Genomic DNA, 18,607 nt, shown 5'->3' with positions numbered 1-18,607 from the left:
AATGATGAAAATCGCAATTAAATATGTTTTTGTAAAAACATAGACTACCCTTTAAAAAGTTCTTTTGCGCGTCATTACGCGGCGAAGTTTGATCGAAGTTGAGAGTCAATTAAACGGCACGCGTCGTTTACAATAATAATTATTACATGTGTCAGATTGATTTTTACTTTTAATTGCTTATCACCGGTGATTTAATGTCATAACTTATAATTTTATTTCTTGTGAGTCGTTATACGTTGGCGATTTTGTCGATACGTTTCAGTTGTCATTCAAGACTTTGCCATGACTTTGAATATTTGATAAAATATTAATATACCCACATTTTATTGATTTCAATATCGATTTGTTGATATTTTATTATGTTTCCAACGACACTTGTCTTGTGTCCTAATTATGATACATAAATGACATCATACCGCCAGCTTGATCCAGTATAATCATAATGTATGGAAATATCAGGTATATATTATTAAATTAGGTTTATCTTGCGGGAGTTTGAGAAATAAATACAATTTAATTATTTTTAAATTTGATTGATAAATTGGCCGCAATTTGCTTTTCGCATAAATTATACAAAATTTGAAATGTAGGCTGTGTCAATTATAAATAAAATATTACATTATAGCCTGTTTAAAAAAAAAAAAACAAAATTCAAAAAGGTATTACAAAAAAAACGAATTGCGTTAAACCAGTAAAACATTTTCGGGGATAAAAGTAAGTACTTATAACTGAAATTGGGCCATGTTTAATCTTGAAATATAAGTGTAGTTTTGAAATATTATATTAGAAAGGGTTTTTAGTGGTTGAGGAAATGCTTTTAAGTTTTGTCGAGCTGAAACTGGTAGATTTTACCGTTGAATATTTTATGAAATGAAAAGTGTTTATAAATTAAGTACTATTAGTTGTTTTTCCGTTATCAAAAAAAAAAAAAAAAGATTTAGTAAGTAAATGACAAATTGTACACCGTCTTATATTCCTCGTTTATAATAAGTTTATGCATGTATAGAATCAAATCTTTGATAAACCCTTTTAATCTATAATAAAATGAAAATGTAATTATCGTTTACAGAAAATTCGTGTCCATGGATAAAACGTCGAATCGCCCAATGGTGAACAATATTTTATTATATCGGCATATTATTTAGAGTTTAAGTACAAGTTAGGAGGTACAGTTTAATTATTAATTACTTGGTTTAAATCGTAATGAGATTGTAATCAGCTTTTATTTATTGAAATAATTAAAACCTTATTAACGAACGTTGCGGGTTAAGTTCATCTCATTAAAAGTATGATGTTTCAGGCTTAGACAGGTTTTTAATAATCATTTAATTAAAAGGTATTATCATATTTTTCTACATACCTGTAATATCTATTTCATTTAATATGATTTCGTACGGAAATTATTAGAGAAATAATTACGGATCCATTGTAATAAAATAATATTATTTTACAAATAACATATTATTATTACACCATTGCACATAATAATGTGATCCGAACATTCATGATTACAAAATTTATTTATAAAATAGTCCATTATCAGGTAATCTTGATAGGAAAGGATTTGAAAAAGTCACAGCGTGATGTCTATGTCTGTCAATTTGTATTCTAATAGTGTGTTTCCATGAAGTAATTTGATTAGTGAATAAAAAACGAAAATGTTCTAGTCAAGTTTAATTGTGTATGGGCTTCCGTTTAACGTAACGAAGAGCCAGATTAGTGTATCAAGGCTTATTTGTGAATAAGATCAATAACTGAAAGAAAAAAACAACAAAAAACAACATCCTTTTTCTTCTTATTTATACCGTACGATATTATTACTGTTTATCTATATAGATTGGAAATTGAACGCAGATGGTATTTTATACGGTTCGAATGTCCCAACAGATTTAAAGAAAATCGAGAAAAATGGCCGAGAAAACAATATGTAACTGCAGCAAGAAACTGTTTTTTTAACGTCTCGACCATTTTTTCGGGTGAACCGACCGCGAACACCACCCGAACCGCCTTTTGGGTGCGCATAACAATATATTTATTCGTTTGTCGTCGTATTTCTATCGACAGGGTGAACCTATATTGTTATTATACAATATCGATAATATATTATTATGACGTGTGGTAAATAAAAAAACGACGAATAACCGGCACATGCATTGAACCGATAACCGCCTACTTTTTCACGACGCGGTTTAAGATACTGCGATCGTCTGAATAAACTAAAGTGTATGACAATTAATTATAGAATAGATATTTCTATTACATCATAAATGATAAGACAAACAGGAAACGATATAAATCCAAAATATGACACAAAATTAGCAAGTCTACCGGTGAAAATACGGGTCATAAAAAAAAAATTTGTCCTATAAAATATTTATACTTACCTAATATAAAATTGACTAAAAAGTAAAATGTTGTTTTCTTAAAACTGATATTATTTCTGGTAATATTTGTATATGAGTTGAAAAACTAATTGAAATTAATTTATGAAAAATGATTTATTTGATTCTACGGTATATTTGCAATTTATTAAAAGATCCACTCCGAGCACTAATAAATAGTAGTTATTAATAATTATAATAGATACTAGTATTGTTCATAATGTGTATTTATTTCGTGGTTTATTAAATTAAGCATTAGAAAATAAATTTATGCTATGTATAATATTATCTTAAATCGTAATCTACAGTTTGTTCGGATTGAAAATGGAATGGAATCGTATTTTCATATGTTATAGTCACCACTATTTCAACAGCTTCTCGGTTTTCGTCGAGTTTCTTCATACACAACAGCACTGTTTAACTGTTGTAGTCCATCGACATAATATTATATTTTTATCACGTGACAAATATTATTATAGTTTACTGTCGTCCGTTGTGCGCACCAATATAATATATTATATATTGTCGTATTTTCCGGGCGTGATACGTTTTAACAATAGAACAGTATTATACAGTATAGTTGTAATTGTCGCCGTTGTCGGATCCTTTTGGAGCAAAAAAGAGTCCGAGCCCCGTGCTGTTATCGTCGTGTACAACGACAATAATAATAATAATAATATTTCTGTTCTCGGCGTGAACCATAACATAATAATAATAATAATTGTCGACAAAAAAAGAATAATACTCGTTTCGTCGTGTCCCATCAACACCACGGTTGTGGCCACGGCGGCGGCGGATAATTGGTATGCCAAATGACGTGTCTATCGGCGTATTCACTCAGGTCGGCGGCAATTATTGTTCCTCTGCACTTTTGAACGATAAACATATTTATATTATACATAATATTGCGCAGATATTCTGTTATACGCTGTACGGGGCGTCACGTATATGCCTCATTCAGCTCTCGTGTACGTATACGTGCCTACGTGATGCGCCGGTCATTGGACCTTAATCTCACAACCGTACTTTAGCTCCGGATAAACCCGTACTGGCTTCACTCTGTTAGGGCTGGTCAAGGGTGTAACGTTATAATATATTTATATATGACAAGAGTCGGGTGCACGTAATTCTTTATAGGTGCCGACAATAACCACGCAGTCATGGGTCGACGTCGTCGTTTTTTAAGGTAATTCCAACCTCGCCACCGAATACACCCTAGACCGAGGTGTGGAATATTATCATTATGTCAGGCTCGAGAAACACTTTCGGGATGTCCAATTAAACAAATTCTTCCGGTAACCCCATTATATCCCCACGCGCCACGAGTGTTTACAATGTCACGCTGGCCAAGTGTCGATACGATACAACAACAATAATAATAATAACATAATATCTTCCCAAAATTTGCAGGAATTCGAACATTATCCGGAATGGTGACGACGGAAATATGCGAATCGAAGAATCTGAAGATTCCTGCAGGATCAGAGTTGGCCACGAACCCCCGAGACGAGCTAAACCTGAATACTCCGTCGTCGACGTAGCGAGGAATTCATCTACCACGATTGCGAGGTGTCGGTTGAAAAATTAAAAAATAAACATAAACAGTGCATATTATGCAGGTGGGATACTACTGGTTGCCTGGAGTTCGAGGAATTTTTATACGGCCTATGAGTGGTATGTATATACTCCATGCGCAAAGTGTAAATCGAAGGTTTAAAAACATTACGTTTAATCGTTTAAATATTAATATGTCTGAAAATTAGTAATAATAATTATGTTAACTCTGTATACACGTAAACGGCAAAATAAACGATTTTTAAGAGTGTGTCATTATGTGATTAAAAACATTTTGTTGTTTAAATCGGATCAATAGTGCTTTTTAAAAAACAAAGTCGTCAAAAGTGTTTTCGGGATAAGTATAAAAAAGACCGATTTAAATAATAATATGTTAAATAACACATTGCACACACCTCTCCTCTTATCAACGAATATGATCATTAAGACCCGTATATTTGACCGTCGTTTTGCTCTATTTACGTCAATACTACCCGCATAAATAAAAAACGAAAAAGAAAACACCAACAACAACCTCGCATCGAAATGAAAATAGGGCAAACTTCCAAGAGTAAAATGGATCTCGCATAAAAAACCGAGGGTTCTAGTATCTGGGTCCGTAAAAAAAAAAACAAAACCATTAGCTGTGTGACAAAAAGAGAAAAAGAACATTAGCAGAGGAAGTTTCTCAACGTATTATTTTTGTTCGGCATTCGACTATCATCCCATCATCCTCTCTTAGTAAAGTGCGTACGTGTTGTCGTCCTTTACTCTCGTACTACCACGTCTGATACGGTGCGGCACTCGGTTACGCTTCTGACGGGTGATTTAGGTCTATGTGGTGTATGTCTCAACTTTGGCTAAAACTTCGATCTACGGACATCCAGTTTCTAGATTTTTTTCCTTTTTTATTATTGTTAAAATATAATAGACATAGTATCATTAACGAGTGCATGGCACTAATCGAAAGGATAAATGTTATTAATTTTGCCTAATAATAATAATACAATTATGTTAATTTTTCTACTCATTGTATTCAAAACATCGAAACTACATTGAACTGCAGCCTGCAGGCACTTGTACCAAAATGGAAAATGGCTATACGTTATAATAATTAACCTTGGTGAAACTGTTCAATTAGGTACCCACTTAACAGAATATATTATGCACATAATATATATTTAATGTTTAAATTTAAAATACTAAAGGATTAAAGGTAGAATATTCTGTAGAACTTAATATTGTGTTTTATGTTTTAAGAGCTTCTGTCTAATAATTCGTGAAATTTGTTTATTAGCTTTGAAACGACATAATATATGCAATAATAAAAGAAAAAAATATATTTTTTTAATGTACATCTACTTTCGAAATTACTATGTATTATAACATAATACGTATAGAAGTTACAATCGATTAAAATATATTGTTATTTAGCATAGTAACTTATGTGTGTGTTATTAAAGCAAATAAATACTTTTTAGTGAAAACTATTCAACTAGAATTCTAATTTTGTGATACTACCAAATATAAGTATTAAAATATTATTTTTAACAAAACAAGTCAATATAAGTTTCTTTTTAGGTAGGCTTAGAACATTGAAAATTTTTGTAACAAATCAAATAATATCAATTTTTTTAAGACCATTTATTATTATATTCAATTATGATCAAAAGAGTTAATTATGTTCGTTAATTAAACTGATATTTCTGTTTATAGATAATATCAAAAAAATTTAGAACGATCAAAATTGATAATATACTCTGGTTTTTTTTATTTTAATTAATTAAAATTTAATAATTAATATTTGAAATTTGGACGAAAGAAGTGTCAAGCATATAGTAAATTTTATAAGATGGAAAAAAGTGAAATTTCTGTTAAAATATAATCTAACATAATTTAAGTAAGTACTTATATTATAATTAAATATTTATTTATTATAAATAAAAGTAATAATCCAAATTTGTATATTTAGTAAAATAACCACATATTATTATTATATTATTAATAAAAAATATTACAAAAAAATAAAATATTTATGTTTAAATTAAAACTTGTACTATAAAATAGTTTTTATAATAAAATACATATAAAAGAACATTATTTTATTGTTTAAAGTGATAAACAAAAATTAAGTGATAAACTAAATTGTTTAATTAAAGTTAAATGCAATAAATTAAAAAACAACTGGGTGTAACTATATAGGATTAATCTGAAAAAAAATATTTCCATAGACAAATCAAATCAATTAAATTTTTAATTCATTTAAATCGGTCACTTTACATTAAAACACGTTAAATCATTTACATTACCAATTACCTTATATTTTGAATAAGGATAAAAAAAATATTTAAAATAGATTACCGTTAAATGTTAATTTTATGAAGTTACTATATTTAATAGTATATTATATTGACTATAAGTTTATTTTATAGTCAATATAATTAAAATATTAATTTTTATTATTATAATATTAATTTTATATATTTTTTTATAGTTTATTTTATTTTACAGTTATTGTAAATTAGAAGAATATTCAAACCTAGCAGACAATTATCTCGTTACAAAAATATTTAAAAATTGAGAGAGCTCTTAAATACTCGATTTGAAGTAATTTAAATAATATGATAATAAATGTTATTTTTTTAATATACCAAAATATTGTTAGATTGTAATATGTGAATTGTGTATTATGTATATACAATATACATATATTAACAAATAACAAAATTAGTCGAGATAACTATTTTATTTAGTCTATAATTATATTATACATATGACAAATTTATCATAAGCAATTTTAAAATGTTACATAGATAGTATCAGAATGAATACAATTTTAAACACGCTCTGATGTGAAGTAAAATAATACATTTGAGTGTCGAATAATTCATGAAACATTATGTTTAAAATTACTTTTATACGAATGTTAAGAATAATAAACGACTCAATTAATGTGTGTTTTTATATTATTTTATTAATCATCCGTGACTTGATGAGAAAATGAGAATACTCTAAATAAGATATATAAACTGTGGGCGTAGGTTTTATTAGTAATTTCGCTATTAGTGTACAATTTTAGTACGTAGGTTATCCAAAAACAAATAGAAAAAAATATGTACGTTGTTTCAGTACGGCTCATTGATTTTATGTTTTAACTGTTAAACGGTATTATGAAAATCGTATTTTTAGTCGTGCAAATTCATGCTAATTATGTGCTAAATATTGGTGTTAGAATTTTTAGATTTTTTTAAATGTGCTGGGTTTTTGTCATGTACGTGATAAAAATTAAATAATAATAAACAAGAAGACGAGATTCAGTGTATCGGTTTTGCAGTATTTTTTTCCTTTTTCTTTTATATTTTAAGCCAAATTCTCAGGAATTTAGTATTTTTACTAATGTTATGTTGTTCGGCCAGGGTTTACACACATGCACGCTATTATACCCGAGCTACAAACAGGGACGATCGCATAAAAATCGAACGGCGTGTTTAATACGACATAATACTGAGCAGGCATTATAAATAGAGCATGGTACTTAAATTATCGAACCATAAATATTCCAATACGAGTATAGTATTATATTATTGCGACCAATCGAATTTCGATGAAATAATTGGTATGGGAAAATATAAATATGCGAACATATTGTTATAGAGCTCCTCGTTTATTATTATCGTTTTATATGGGAGGTAGCTGCACGAAGTCTAAGCTCCAGAGACTGTGAAATCGTCTGTGTATTTATAATATATATTATGTATTATATACCTATTTCGATCTTATTTCTGTTTTCAAACTCCAAAGGTCTTTTGAAATTAATAATCGGTTCGAGCATTCTGGGAAATGAGCTTATAAAACGCTTATATATTTATAAATACAATTTATGCACTTCAAATGAAGTTTTTTTACCAATATATTGTGAAATTAAAAATAAATATACTATAGAGGTCAGAGAGGTTTATTTTCATGGAAAATTAATAATTCAAACGATATCATAATTAGGCAGTTATAAAGAACGGCCAAGAAATGAAGGGCCAAATACAAACAGCAAGTAGAAAAAATAAAATGATATCTAAAATTTGAATTATAAAGATTAATTAATATTAACGCCAATATTTTATTCAAATTATAAAGAGATTGAAATATCATAACTCATAAGGTCTTAAATTTTGCGCTGTTGTGTGATTATGATGGATGTGCATATTATATTATACGTATTATATCCTTGGTTGACTTCAACGGCATGTTTAAGGGTGGTAGGTGGAGGCAGTCCACCCAATCAATTAAGTTAGAATATTTTTTAAATTAATTAATTACGCATTATCCATAATTCTTATGAAATATAAGCAAAATGCTGTTATCACATCGCTATCGAAGAATCAAATTAAATCAGGATATTGGCTTATATCTATTTTTAGATTGTTTTTCAGTTTTATTAATATGATACATATATGTGTGTATAATTTAAGACGTATGAAGCTATTAAATAATTGATTTAATTCTCCAGCATGCAAACAAGTACATAGAAAAATTCTCGGGAAAAATTATTTTGATTTTATAGATAGAAAATGTTAAACATAACAACTTATTAACATTATTTAATAAACAAGATGTATGTAATATTGTTTTCATATTTTATTGTGTTTTTTTAAGTTGTACAACAATTATAAAATTCTATTTATCTTTACTATTTTCTAATTAATGGTTGGAGGAAAATTAATAGGAATATTGCTGAAAATACTTATAAAATTAAACGATTAAAGACGAAATCTTTGGTTCAAACAATAATAATTTTAATCGCTAAAATATGTAATTTTCTTTGATTTTTAACACTATACGAGTTAATTAAAATGTAGGATTTTATACTTAAGTAAAAGTTTGGGATTTTTCTTCTGTAAATTATTTATTTACTATTATATATTTATAATATATTAATATATATTAAAAATGTATTAATATATCATAAAAAATGAATTTATTTTTTAATATGTTTATATTGTATAATTGTAAATTAAAAATTAGGTCTAGATTAGCTTTACTCATTTTCCATATATAAAAAATACCCTCATATTTTCTATGAAAAAACCATACTGAGTATATTATTATAAGGTTCATGTACACGAAAATTAATTTTAGTTGAGCTATGTTGGCACAGTATTTTTTTTCGTTCAGAAAATATTCAAATATCTATTGGGGGTGAATATCCAAATGTCCACATTGTCTTACAAGATCATTGATGAGGAAATTTCCAAATATTAGTTTGTTATTATTATTGAATCATATTTTATTTATTGTAGCAAAAATTATCTTATCATTAAAAAAACATTAGTGTCACATATGATCTTATTTAAATAGAGGGGGTAATTTTTATAATTTAATTTACACTGTCTAACTGTCAGATTTTTAAATTTATTTATGTTTTTAGATTAAATTATTATATGGAAGCAAAAAAATAAACTTTCTTAATCAACATAAAAAAATTAATGAATTTAAAAAAATGCCCAGGCATATTGCATGTATTGTAATTAGTAATTATTATTGTAAACGAGCTTATGTAAAATTGTTAACACTCAAAATTTAATTAATTTATCAAATTAAAATTTTGTAGGTAATGGTAGTTTTTGTTTTTAATTTTTTTTTTTTAGGTTTTTTTTCAGACATTCATCAAGAATAAGTCATACACTCGTTACATAACCATACATTTATCAGTTACCTTAAATTAAATTTCTAAATGAAATTTCATGGTAAGCAAAAATAAAATATTATGTATGAATTGTTTGAGAACATTTAGAAAATATATTTCATTTTTATTACACCTATTACATCTTGAAGAATTTAAAAATAGTTCTAGAATTTTAGTGGAATGAAGAACGTGCAAGTTGCCTATATACATGTCAATTTGTTATTTGAAAATATAAAATTTTAGTGGAGTTTGAACACTGATATTTTCGCATGACATTTTGATATTTGATAAAAAAGATCTGATAGAATGCAAATTATAAAAATATATAGTTCACATAATTATTTTGCGACGCATTTATAAATGGTGCGAAAATCATTAAATATTTAAATTATAGTGAGGTACGGAACAATAAACACAAACCAATATTTAATAATAGACTGAAACATACTATTTTAATCAATAAAATCATTGGCACAGCCGAATTATTTAAAAAAATACACATCATTATGGTTTTTCAGTGTACTTACGACCTATGGTAAGTATGCATTCGTCTTCACATGAATTAATCTACAATGATCATAGGCGTGCGCAGCATCCCGTTTCAGGGGCAAAAAAATTAATTTGGCCCATTCTTCAAATTCACCATTAAAACCAGCACATAGTTTTACTTTTTTTACTATTGAGTAACAAAATTAAAATTGTATTGATTATTTGTTTTTTTGGATAAAAAGTTGTACAGTAAGATACTAAGCCACTAAAGGTGTACTTTTCCACAAGCCTAAACTTAATATTGATTATTTATAATATGAAAAAAAAATTATTTGTGGAAATATAATTTTACCGAGGCCCATTATTTAATATCTGCCGGCCCCAGTAGCCCCAAAGAAAGTCCCGGGGCAGCATATGCTGCCTCTGCTGCCCCCGTGTGCATGCCTATGATAAGGATTCAGGTCAGGTACTAGTACAGCATTACTAAACGTTTTCTCGCACATACGAAACAACATGTAGTTTAAAATGTATATCTTGCTCATAATTTTCACATTCTATATTTAGTAATTATGGGTATAATTAGTATACCCATAATATATTACGTAAATTTACGACAAGTGTCTCTTTTCATGGTCGTATAACGTTTAGATTTTTAACCCATGAATACGACCCTTAAACATATTATTATCTGTATTTTATCCATGTGCGGATAATATATATGTATGTATATATAGAAGGTCAAATAAGTAGTATAGTAGTACCACTAATTTTCAATATAAATTCAGCACGCGTAAATGAGTATTTGACTTATTTGAAATCTCCGTCTCTAAATTTATTTTATACAGTTTACATGAGGCATATTTCTGTGTTCAAAACTGTTGATCACAGCTCACGGGATACCTACTAAATTTGTTTATTCATTTTTCACAAACATTTTTTCACGTTTCTATAATGATTGTATAATTATTTCTGTAAATTTATTCGTATTCGTATTCAATTATTCAACTCTGGTTTGGTATAAACATTATTTTATTCGTTCAATCTTCAGTATTCTATAAACACTCAAAAGTCTTCTTTACAGGTTAAATTCAGAAGTTATTCTCTCTCTCACTCTTTGTAAAATCTTGAATTGTATCAGTATACGATATAACTGTTTATTTTTTTTATTTTTACAACAACAAATTTTATTAAAGAGCATCAATAATTGATTTCATGTGTTTTTTAACATTTAAAAATATAATTTAATACACAATATGTTTTAAGGTCAATTTATTTCAATTTTTCACTTAGGTATATCATTTTGAGGAATTGTAAAAGATTACGTTTAATTTGCTGTATTTTGTTAGAAAAGCTTAAAATGTAATGCTTATACAATTTTTTTTATCAGTTATAGTTTAAAGTTTTAATATGAATATACGACAGGGATATGTGATACAGTTGAATACTAAACAATTAAATAATTTGATGTAATTTACAAAAACACAAGTCTTCTTCTAATAAAATATAAAACTTTGACCTACAACGACAGCTGATTAAAATAATACGCAATGAACGTTTCGATTTCACTTTTTTTTTATTTTTCTGCTATACCAACGAATCTCATTTATTTTCGAAAAAAATTATTGAAAAGTTTGCTATTGATATATTCTATTCAATATACGAACAATTTTTAGGGAACGGGGTGGTGGTAGAAATAAAAATGTCCATTAATATACGTTTCATAGCCATCAAAAGATATTTTACCGTGCTTATATTTTATATGCATAAGGTAATGCTTACAGCGTATCCAATCAAAATATTCACATATAATAGTTTGTAGATAAAACATACATTATGTTATTATGATCAATAACAATAATAAAAATTAAAATAAACAAATAATAATAATTTATAAACATTATTTAATATGTATTAACCCTTTTAACAAATTTTATTCATATAGGTAGAGAAGTTTTTAATGAAAAGAGATCGAATGATTTTGTTTAAACTATTTATGTTAATTGTATATCATTTAATAGGTAATGCCATTCGATGTGAACCTAATATTTAACATGACCCTAGGATTGGTGTATAAAAATTATAATTTATTTAATAAATGTTTATAGTAAACAGTATGATCTGTTCGTTATTATATTCATGTTGTAAATAAAAAAAAATTTACATAATAAGCAAATTATTATTATAATTTGCCCGTAAGCCGACGTCTTGTTAATAATTCTAATGCAGTGTGTGTTAGAATACTGGAGGCTTAATAATTTCTAATCAATTCGAATTGCAGTTTCGCTATAGCTATTACCATATCGTTGTTATAGTAATGAATAATTTGCATAACGCACTTAATCAAGCTTATCTAATTAAATCAGACTAGTACGCGTTAATGGAAATGTCGACATAGACAAAACACATATTTTCTATGTCAAAAAACACTGATGAATTGTAAGTACTTTACTTACAGTTAAAACATTCCTAACACTTATTCGTATGTTTGTCACCTATCTATACCTTTTATTTAACCAATATATTATTTTATTGTGTCATGTTAATGTTAATTACTATCGATAGTATTTAAAAAAAATATTTAATTGTGGTATTGAAAAACCAAAACAAGTTTTAAAATGGCAGTTAAAAAACATATTGAAATATCGATGATGATAATAATAATAATACCTATGTATAGAATACAACATTGCCGCAATAAGGTGTTATCAACGTTCGTGTAAGCATAATTTATACAACCCGGTCAAAATGTTATTTTTTAATTATCACTTTGGTGGGTATCAAAACCACTGTCGGACTGGATACACATACGTATATACATCAGTAGATCAGAACAGCACAGTATTATATTTACGACTTGATGACACTAACTTAGTACCTCTGATAGTTGCGGCACTAATTTAATAGCGAGTGTTGGGTAAGTTATATTTTTTGGTAATTAAAATACATTACGTATTATCTTTCAAAATTATAATCAAATTATTCTGAATTCACTTTATTTTTATGTTATAAAGTACATTACTTTTGAGATGAAAAATTAACTTTATTACTATTACAGTACTTTTTTTTTATTTTCAAAAATGTTAATGGAATTTAATAATAATTATTCTATCACTAAATTAACTAAATAATGACAATGGATAATATAAGATGTTTATTTACGAACCAAAGAAGACAATGATTGTGTAATATTTTATTATTTATTTTTTAAATCTATTCTTAATTACAATGCAATTTTAAAATTGCTACTTATTAAAAATATGTTTTTTTTTTTGTCAAATAGCTATTTAAATGTTAGGCACTGTCAGAAAATCGTACTCATAATATGATAAATTTACACGTGCGATCAATTGGTTCGTAAAATGTATATATATATATATATATATATAAATTAACGAATAATTTTAATAAAAAAGTGACTTAAATTGCGTATAATTTAATTACGATTAAATGTATTTAAACTACCATAAAATCATTTAAAAAGTAATTTTGTTTTAGTAACTTGTAACCTAAGATAAGTTACTTCCCAACACTGCCGATACTGTTCATTTTGGTCTCAGAAAATCAGTATATTATTAAATCCAATATAATCTTTTCTTACCTTTGCCGAAAGTGCTCCTCCGCCGCCACCACCGCCGCTGCTGCTGGTCGATGACAGCGGTTCAGCGCTGAGCAACTTTTGCAGCTGACTGGGCGTCGCGTCGTGTGGTTGTTGTTGTTGGTGTGACGTGGCAGATGAGGTCGTCGTCGACGGCGATGACGACGACGATGACGATGACGCTGAAACCGAAATGGCTGACATAGAGCCGAACACTGCCGTGGTGGACGCGGAAGCGGACGTGGTTGACGTGGACGACGCGGACGACGACGACGACGACGATGATGATGAAGACGGCGCGCCGGTGGCCACCGTGGTGGACGTAGCGGGCGCGGACGTGCCGGGCGGCGACGGCATTGGAGCCGGCGCGTATTGTATGCAACCGGAACTTGTGGACGAGGACGGCGATGCGGGCGGCGAGCCCTGGTTGGAAGACGGCCGGTGGTGGTGATGGTTCTCTGTGTGCCGGCGCAGTGACCGCGCGTCGCAGTACGACTTGCCGCATCCGTTGGCCTTGCATTCAAACGGCTTTTTGTGCCGATGTGTCAGCATGTGCCCGTTCCTGTCAGGACACGCACATCGTCACCATCAGGTACACACGAGTGATTTTTTTTTTTACATAATATTATATTGGTATCGCCTATTTGACATTAAATTGCTACGTAGGTACAACTACTTTTTTGGTGATTACATGGTTGAGGGGGTGGGGGGAGTGTTAAAATTTGGGGCTATAAATACAAAACCCTATTATACCAATTATACCTACGTAATTTAGAATAAAGGAAATTCGTATTAAAATAAAGTTTTAATTTGTTGATTAACGTTAATTTCGTGTATAAATATTAATATTAATGTAAACTTACAGTTACAAATATACAAATTTATAGTACAAAGCATAGGGTCATTTTTTGTATAGATTAATAAAAAAATATATAAAGGTTATTCCAATTCCCCCTAAAAATAAAAAATTTTCCAAGTTACGCTTATGATTGGTGGGTTTAGGAGACGTTGATATTATATTATTCAGGTGCATTTTTTGATTTTACGTTTTAAGAGTGAGAGGACGTGCGATAAAACCGAAATTGAGTAGGTATAATTCGGAAATTCTAATTCACGATAAAATAAAAAAAAAAACATCCAGCATAGATGATAATAGTTTTAATAAATAATACTAAAAACTAGTCATCAACTGTACGGAAAACATCTCGAACCTACCATTTTACGATCGTCACAAGGCAGCATCTGTAGGATCGTCCATCGTCTGGTGATACGTTTGGACGTTACTATAACTTAACTGTTTTTTTCTGACGCCCACCCATTGTGATGGCACAATTACTTCCCCCTTAAATCTACTGACCTTGACCTGATTCTCGTTACACACGATAGCTAATAGGTATAAATCGGAAATGTATAAATGGCATACGCCAACTGAATAATAATGATAAATGGCACTAAAAAAAATGTGCTGTTTTTCTTCAGTATTTTCTTATTCACCAGCCGACAACATAAAAAAAATACTTTGAAAAATATATTTTTATTCCTGTGGGATCACGAAGCCATTGTCAACGGAAAATGCTGTGAAGTAAACTAATTAAAACGGATTTGATGGCCTTACGGAAATAAACGGTAAGATAACATAGTAATAAACGCCAAAATGTAGAAGACCCTTTTTGTGGTGGACTTACTATAACAATACTATTACCGTTTGTTAGGACGATAAAAGTATATAATATATGAATATAAAATATGTATTTATACGTAAACCTATGTCGAAATTATCATCATTTCGTTATGTTAACTTCGGTCTACGAATAATCAGGAGCATTAATAATGACATTTTTAAATTTTTTTTTTCATTAATTTCGACGGTGTAATAGTAAAATGTCCGTTCATTCAAAACATTTATTTACACCACACTAGCACCCTACCACAGCGTACCGAAGTAATTGTTTTATTTCCTTCTCATTGTACATGTTTCCCGTGACCGTGTTTATATATATATGTATACGAATATACTACACACTAAGCACTAGAATTTTATCCGCGGTACTTTTTTTTTCACCGTGATAATATAATGTCGGAAATGAAACAGTAGGATTTGGCGTATTATTATAGAATCGCCGAAACACGAGCACGGTCGGAAATGCTAACGACTATTGTTCAAAGAACAATCCGGATAAAGTTCTCTCGTCGTTTTCTATACTGGAACACTAATGGCAAAGCGGTGCAGGGTTCTGGTGGAAGTTGTGTATGTGTGTGTGTGTGAGGTTCGAGGGACGGGAGGCGTGGCGTTAATAGATTTATAGCTGTATTACAGCGCCGAAATTATTGCTCCGGTTTCCCTTCGGCTGATATACGATCTAACCCGGTGTCAGAGTGTGTATTTGTGTGTGTATATGTGCGTGCGAGTGTGTGTGTGGGAATCCGCCCTCTCGTATACCTGGTTGAGTGTTTTCTTCCTTTTATTTTTTTTCTCCTCCACTCCTGTTCTCCTCGTCGCCGTACCTATGCCATTGCACGTTATCAGCAAGAGAAACAACATACCGAAAACTAAATCATTGACAATCGATTGGGTTACGGGGATATAAATCGGTATCGGGATCGGAGACCACCCGAAAGGCTTGCGAGTCTATCCCCGTCGGCCGATCATCTTGGCTATTGAGAAACCAATTTTAGCTATCATTTATCTCGGACGGCAGGTAAGAAGGGCGTCCTCCGGGGATTCTTGGTTCTGACGATAGGGTTCGTTTAAAATATTATCGAGTTAGAGGGGACGAAATTGTTATTTCCGTCGCCGCTCTACTGACGGCAATGGCCAATTTCGTGATACATATTTTGCGAGTTGGTTTGAAATACATGAAATATAAGCGTTCCCCGGTGACAATATTATTTTTTCTCTCAAAATGATTTTGGACATAAGTATTTCAAATGAATTTTCATTTACAGTGTCTTAGAACTGCAGAATCAATGTTAATTAAAATTCAATCAACAATATCAAACTTTACTATACGTATTAAAATATTGAAATATATATAATAGATAAATAAAAACTAAAAATGAAAAAAATAAAAAAACATTTTCTATTACACGTTAAATATTAAACAAAATAATGGTAGTGCATAAACAATATTAATTATATTATAAACGATAATTTATTATTCAAAGTAATCTTTTTTTTAAGGACAATTCCATTTTACGTAATGTAGTTATAACGGTATTGATGTTGCTGGCCTATATAAAATAAATATTTATTACCATAAAGAAATTTATAAATTTATTGTTATTTTTTGAAGTTGAAAAATTAATTCATGTAAAATGTAAACTTACAATTAATATTTCTTCTTTTATAAAAATTAAATAAATTAATATTATTATTTTTATGATGATATTTTAATATTATATCGTCATATACTGCGTTATGATGATCCTTTTGTTATTTATGTAAACTGACTGAACTCTCAAAACTACATCTTGAAAAATATATAAATAATAGTCTAAACTTTAATTACAGAAAACTCAAATAACTATATTGTGATTGCCCTATGTTTATATAAGGTTCATCATAAATACACATTTTCAAAGTTTTTGAAAGATTTAATAAATGTTAACATAATATTAAATGTTTAAGTTTAAATTAATGTATTCTAAACTAAATATGAAATACCTATATGAACATATCTTAAACTATTTATAAAATATGTGTGTTTAATTAAAATAGTTAAATAATTAATACACTCGACTGTTTAACTTTTGATATTAGAATATCGGTGTTGATCCTTTTAACGAGTTTGAAATTATTTTGTTATTAACTGCGTTGAAACTTAAAACATTGGTACCAAGAATACTATTGTTAGAACTCTATGCATTTATTTATACCAAATAGGTATGTACTATAAACAATAAATTATCTTGATAAAACAACGATTTATAAAGATTCGTACGATCCACCTAAAATATTTAATTTTATTACAATACTCAGTGAGTAGGTACTCTATTTTAAATGATAAATAGTGTTGGTTTTCTCAGAGTTTATTTGGAATTAACATTGCTAATTTAAAAATTATTTTCACATATTTTAATTTTAAGATAAGTTTGATGTTGGAACCATATTTTTGAAACGAAACAACTATGCATTGTTTTCGTAGAATTTAAATTAATTCCCTTCGTCCTGGTCTGACCTACATTACGAATGTATAACCACTGGTCACGCGGGTGAGCGGATGGAGAGGAAATACCCAAAGATTTTATTTTGAAATAAGAGAAACATTGTCGAATTGACGTTTTCTATAGTTGGCATTTGGATGTTTAAAGGTTCCGTACGGTATATTCGCTCCATCAAACGGACAGCCGCGAGGAGCGTGATAAAAATGCGTATAATATATACCTGAACGATACGTGCGTGGGCGCTTGTACGAGGGCGTGGTAGTCTTTGTCCGTTTTTAATTTTTTCCTACTTGGAAAACTCCACACGTACCATAACTGAAAACGAGACTGTTTATGTATGTATGTATTATTACATATGACGTAATTTTCCCGAATCACCGATTTATGCACTCAGGGGGGGGAAGGGTTGTCAGCCATTCGATTTTTCACGTGCGTAGGTATATAACATAATAGCCTTTAGGTGTCGGTGGGTAATGCGTAGATCCGTTTTCCCAGAAAACGGCGATGACGACGACGACACTGCCATATATGTGACCGGAATACATTTTCCAATTTACGAAAAAAAACACTATGGGTCTTGGGTTTCTTATGCGAATTTATTTTGCAATAAATACTTTTATGTTACTATATTGTTATTATAATTCTTGGACGGTATAATAATATGTAGATACTCTGAACAGCTTGCACTGCGGTTAGGTCATGAGTGTGTATGTGTGTTTGTTAAGGGGAAGGGTTGGGAAAAAT

General features: G+C 29.4%; 1 protein-coding gene across 4 annotated transcripts in view; it reads right to left on the bottom strand.

The window, feature by feature from the left end:
- Positions 1-18,607, bottom strand: part of LOC132919240 (serine-rich adhesin for platelets) — a 244,618-nt gene that overhangs the window by 53,910 nt on the left and 172,101 nt on the right. For all 4 annotated transcript variants that reach the window (XM_060980639.1, XM_060980643.1, XM_060980640.1 and 1 more), the window contains exon 7: positions 13,703-14,261. In XM_060980639.1, the coding sequence (XP_060836622.1) occupies positions 13,703-14,261 (559 nt within the window). The remainder of the gene's footprint in view (positions 1-13,702; positions 14,262-18,607) is intronic.

Source organism: Rhopalosiphum padi, chromosome 2 (genome assembly GCF_020882245.1).
Source record: "Rhopalosiphum padi isolate XX-2018 chromosome 2, ASM2088224v1, whole genome shotgun sequence".
Lineage (NCBI taxonomy): Eukaryota > Metazoa > Arthropoda > Insecta > Hemiptera > Aphididae > Rhopalosiphum > Rhopalosiphum padi.
This window is presented reverse-complemented; position numbering and strand designations above follow the sequence as displayed.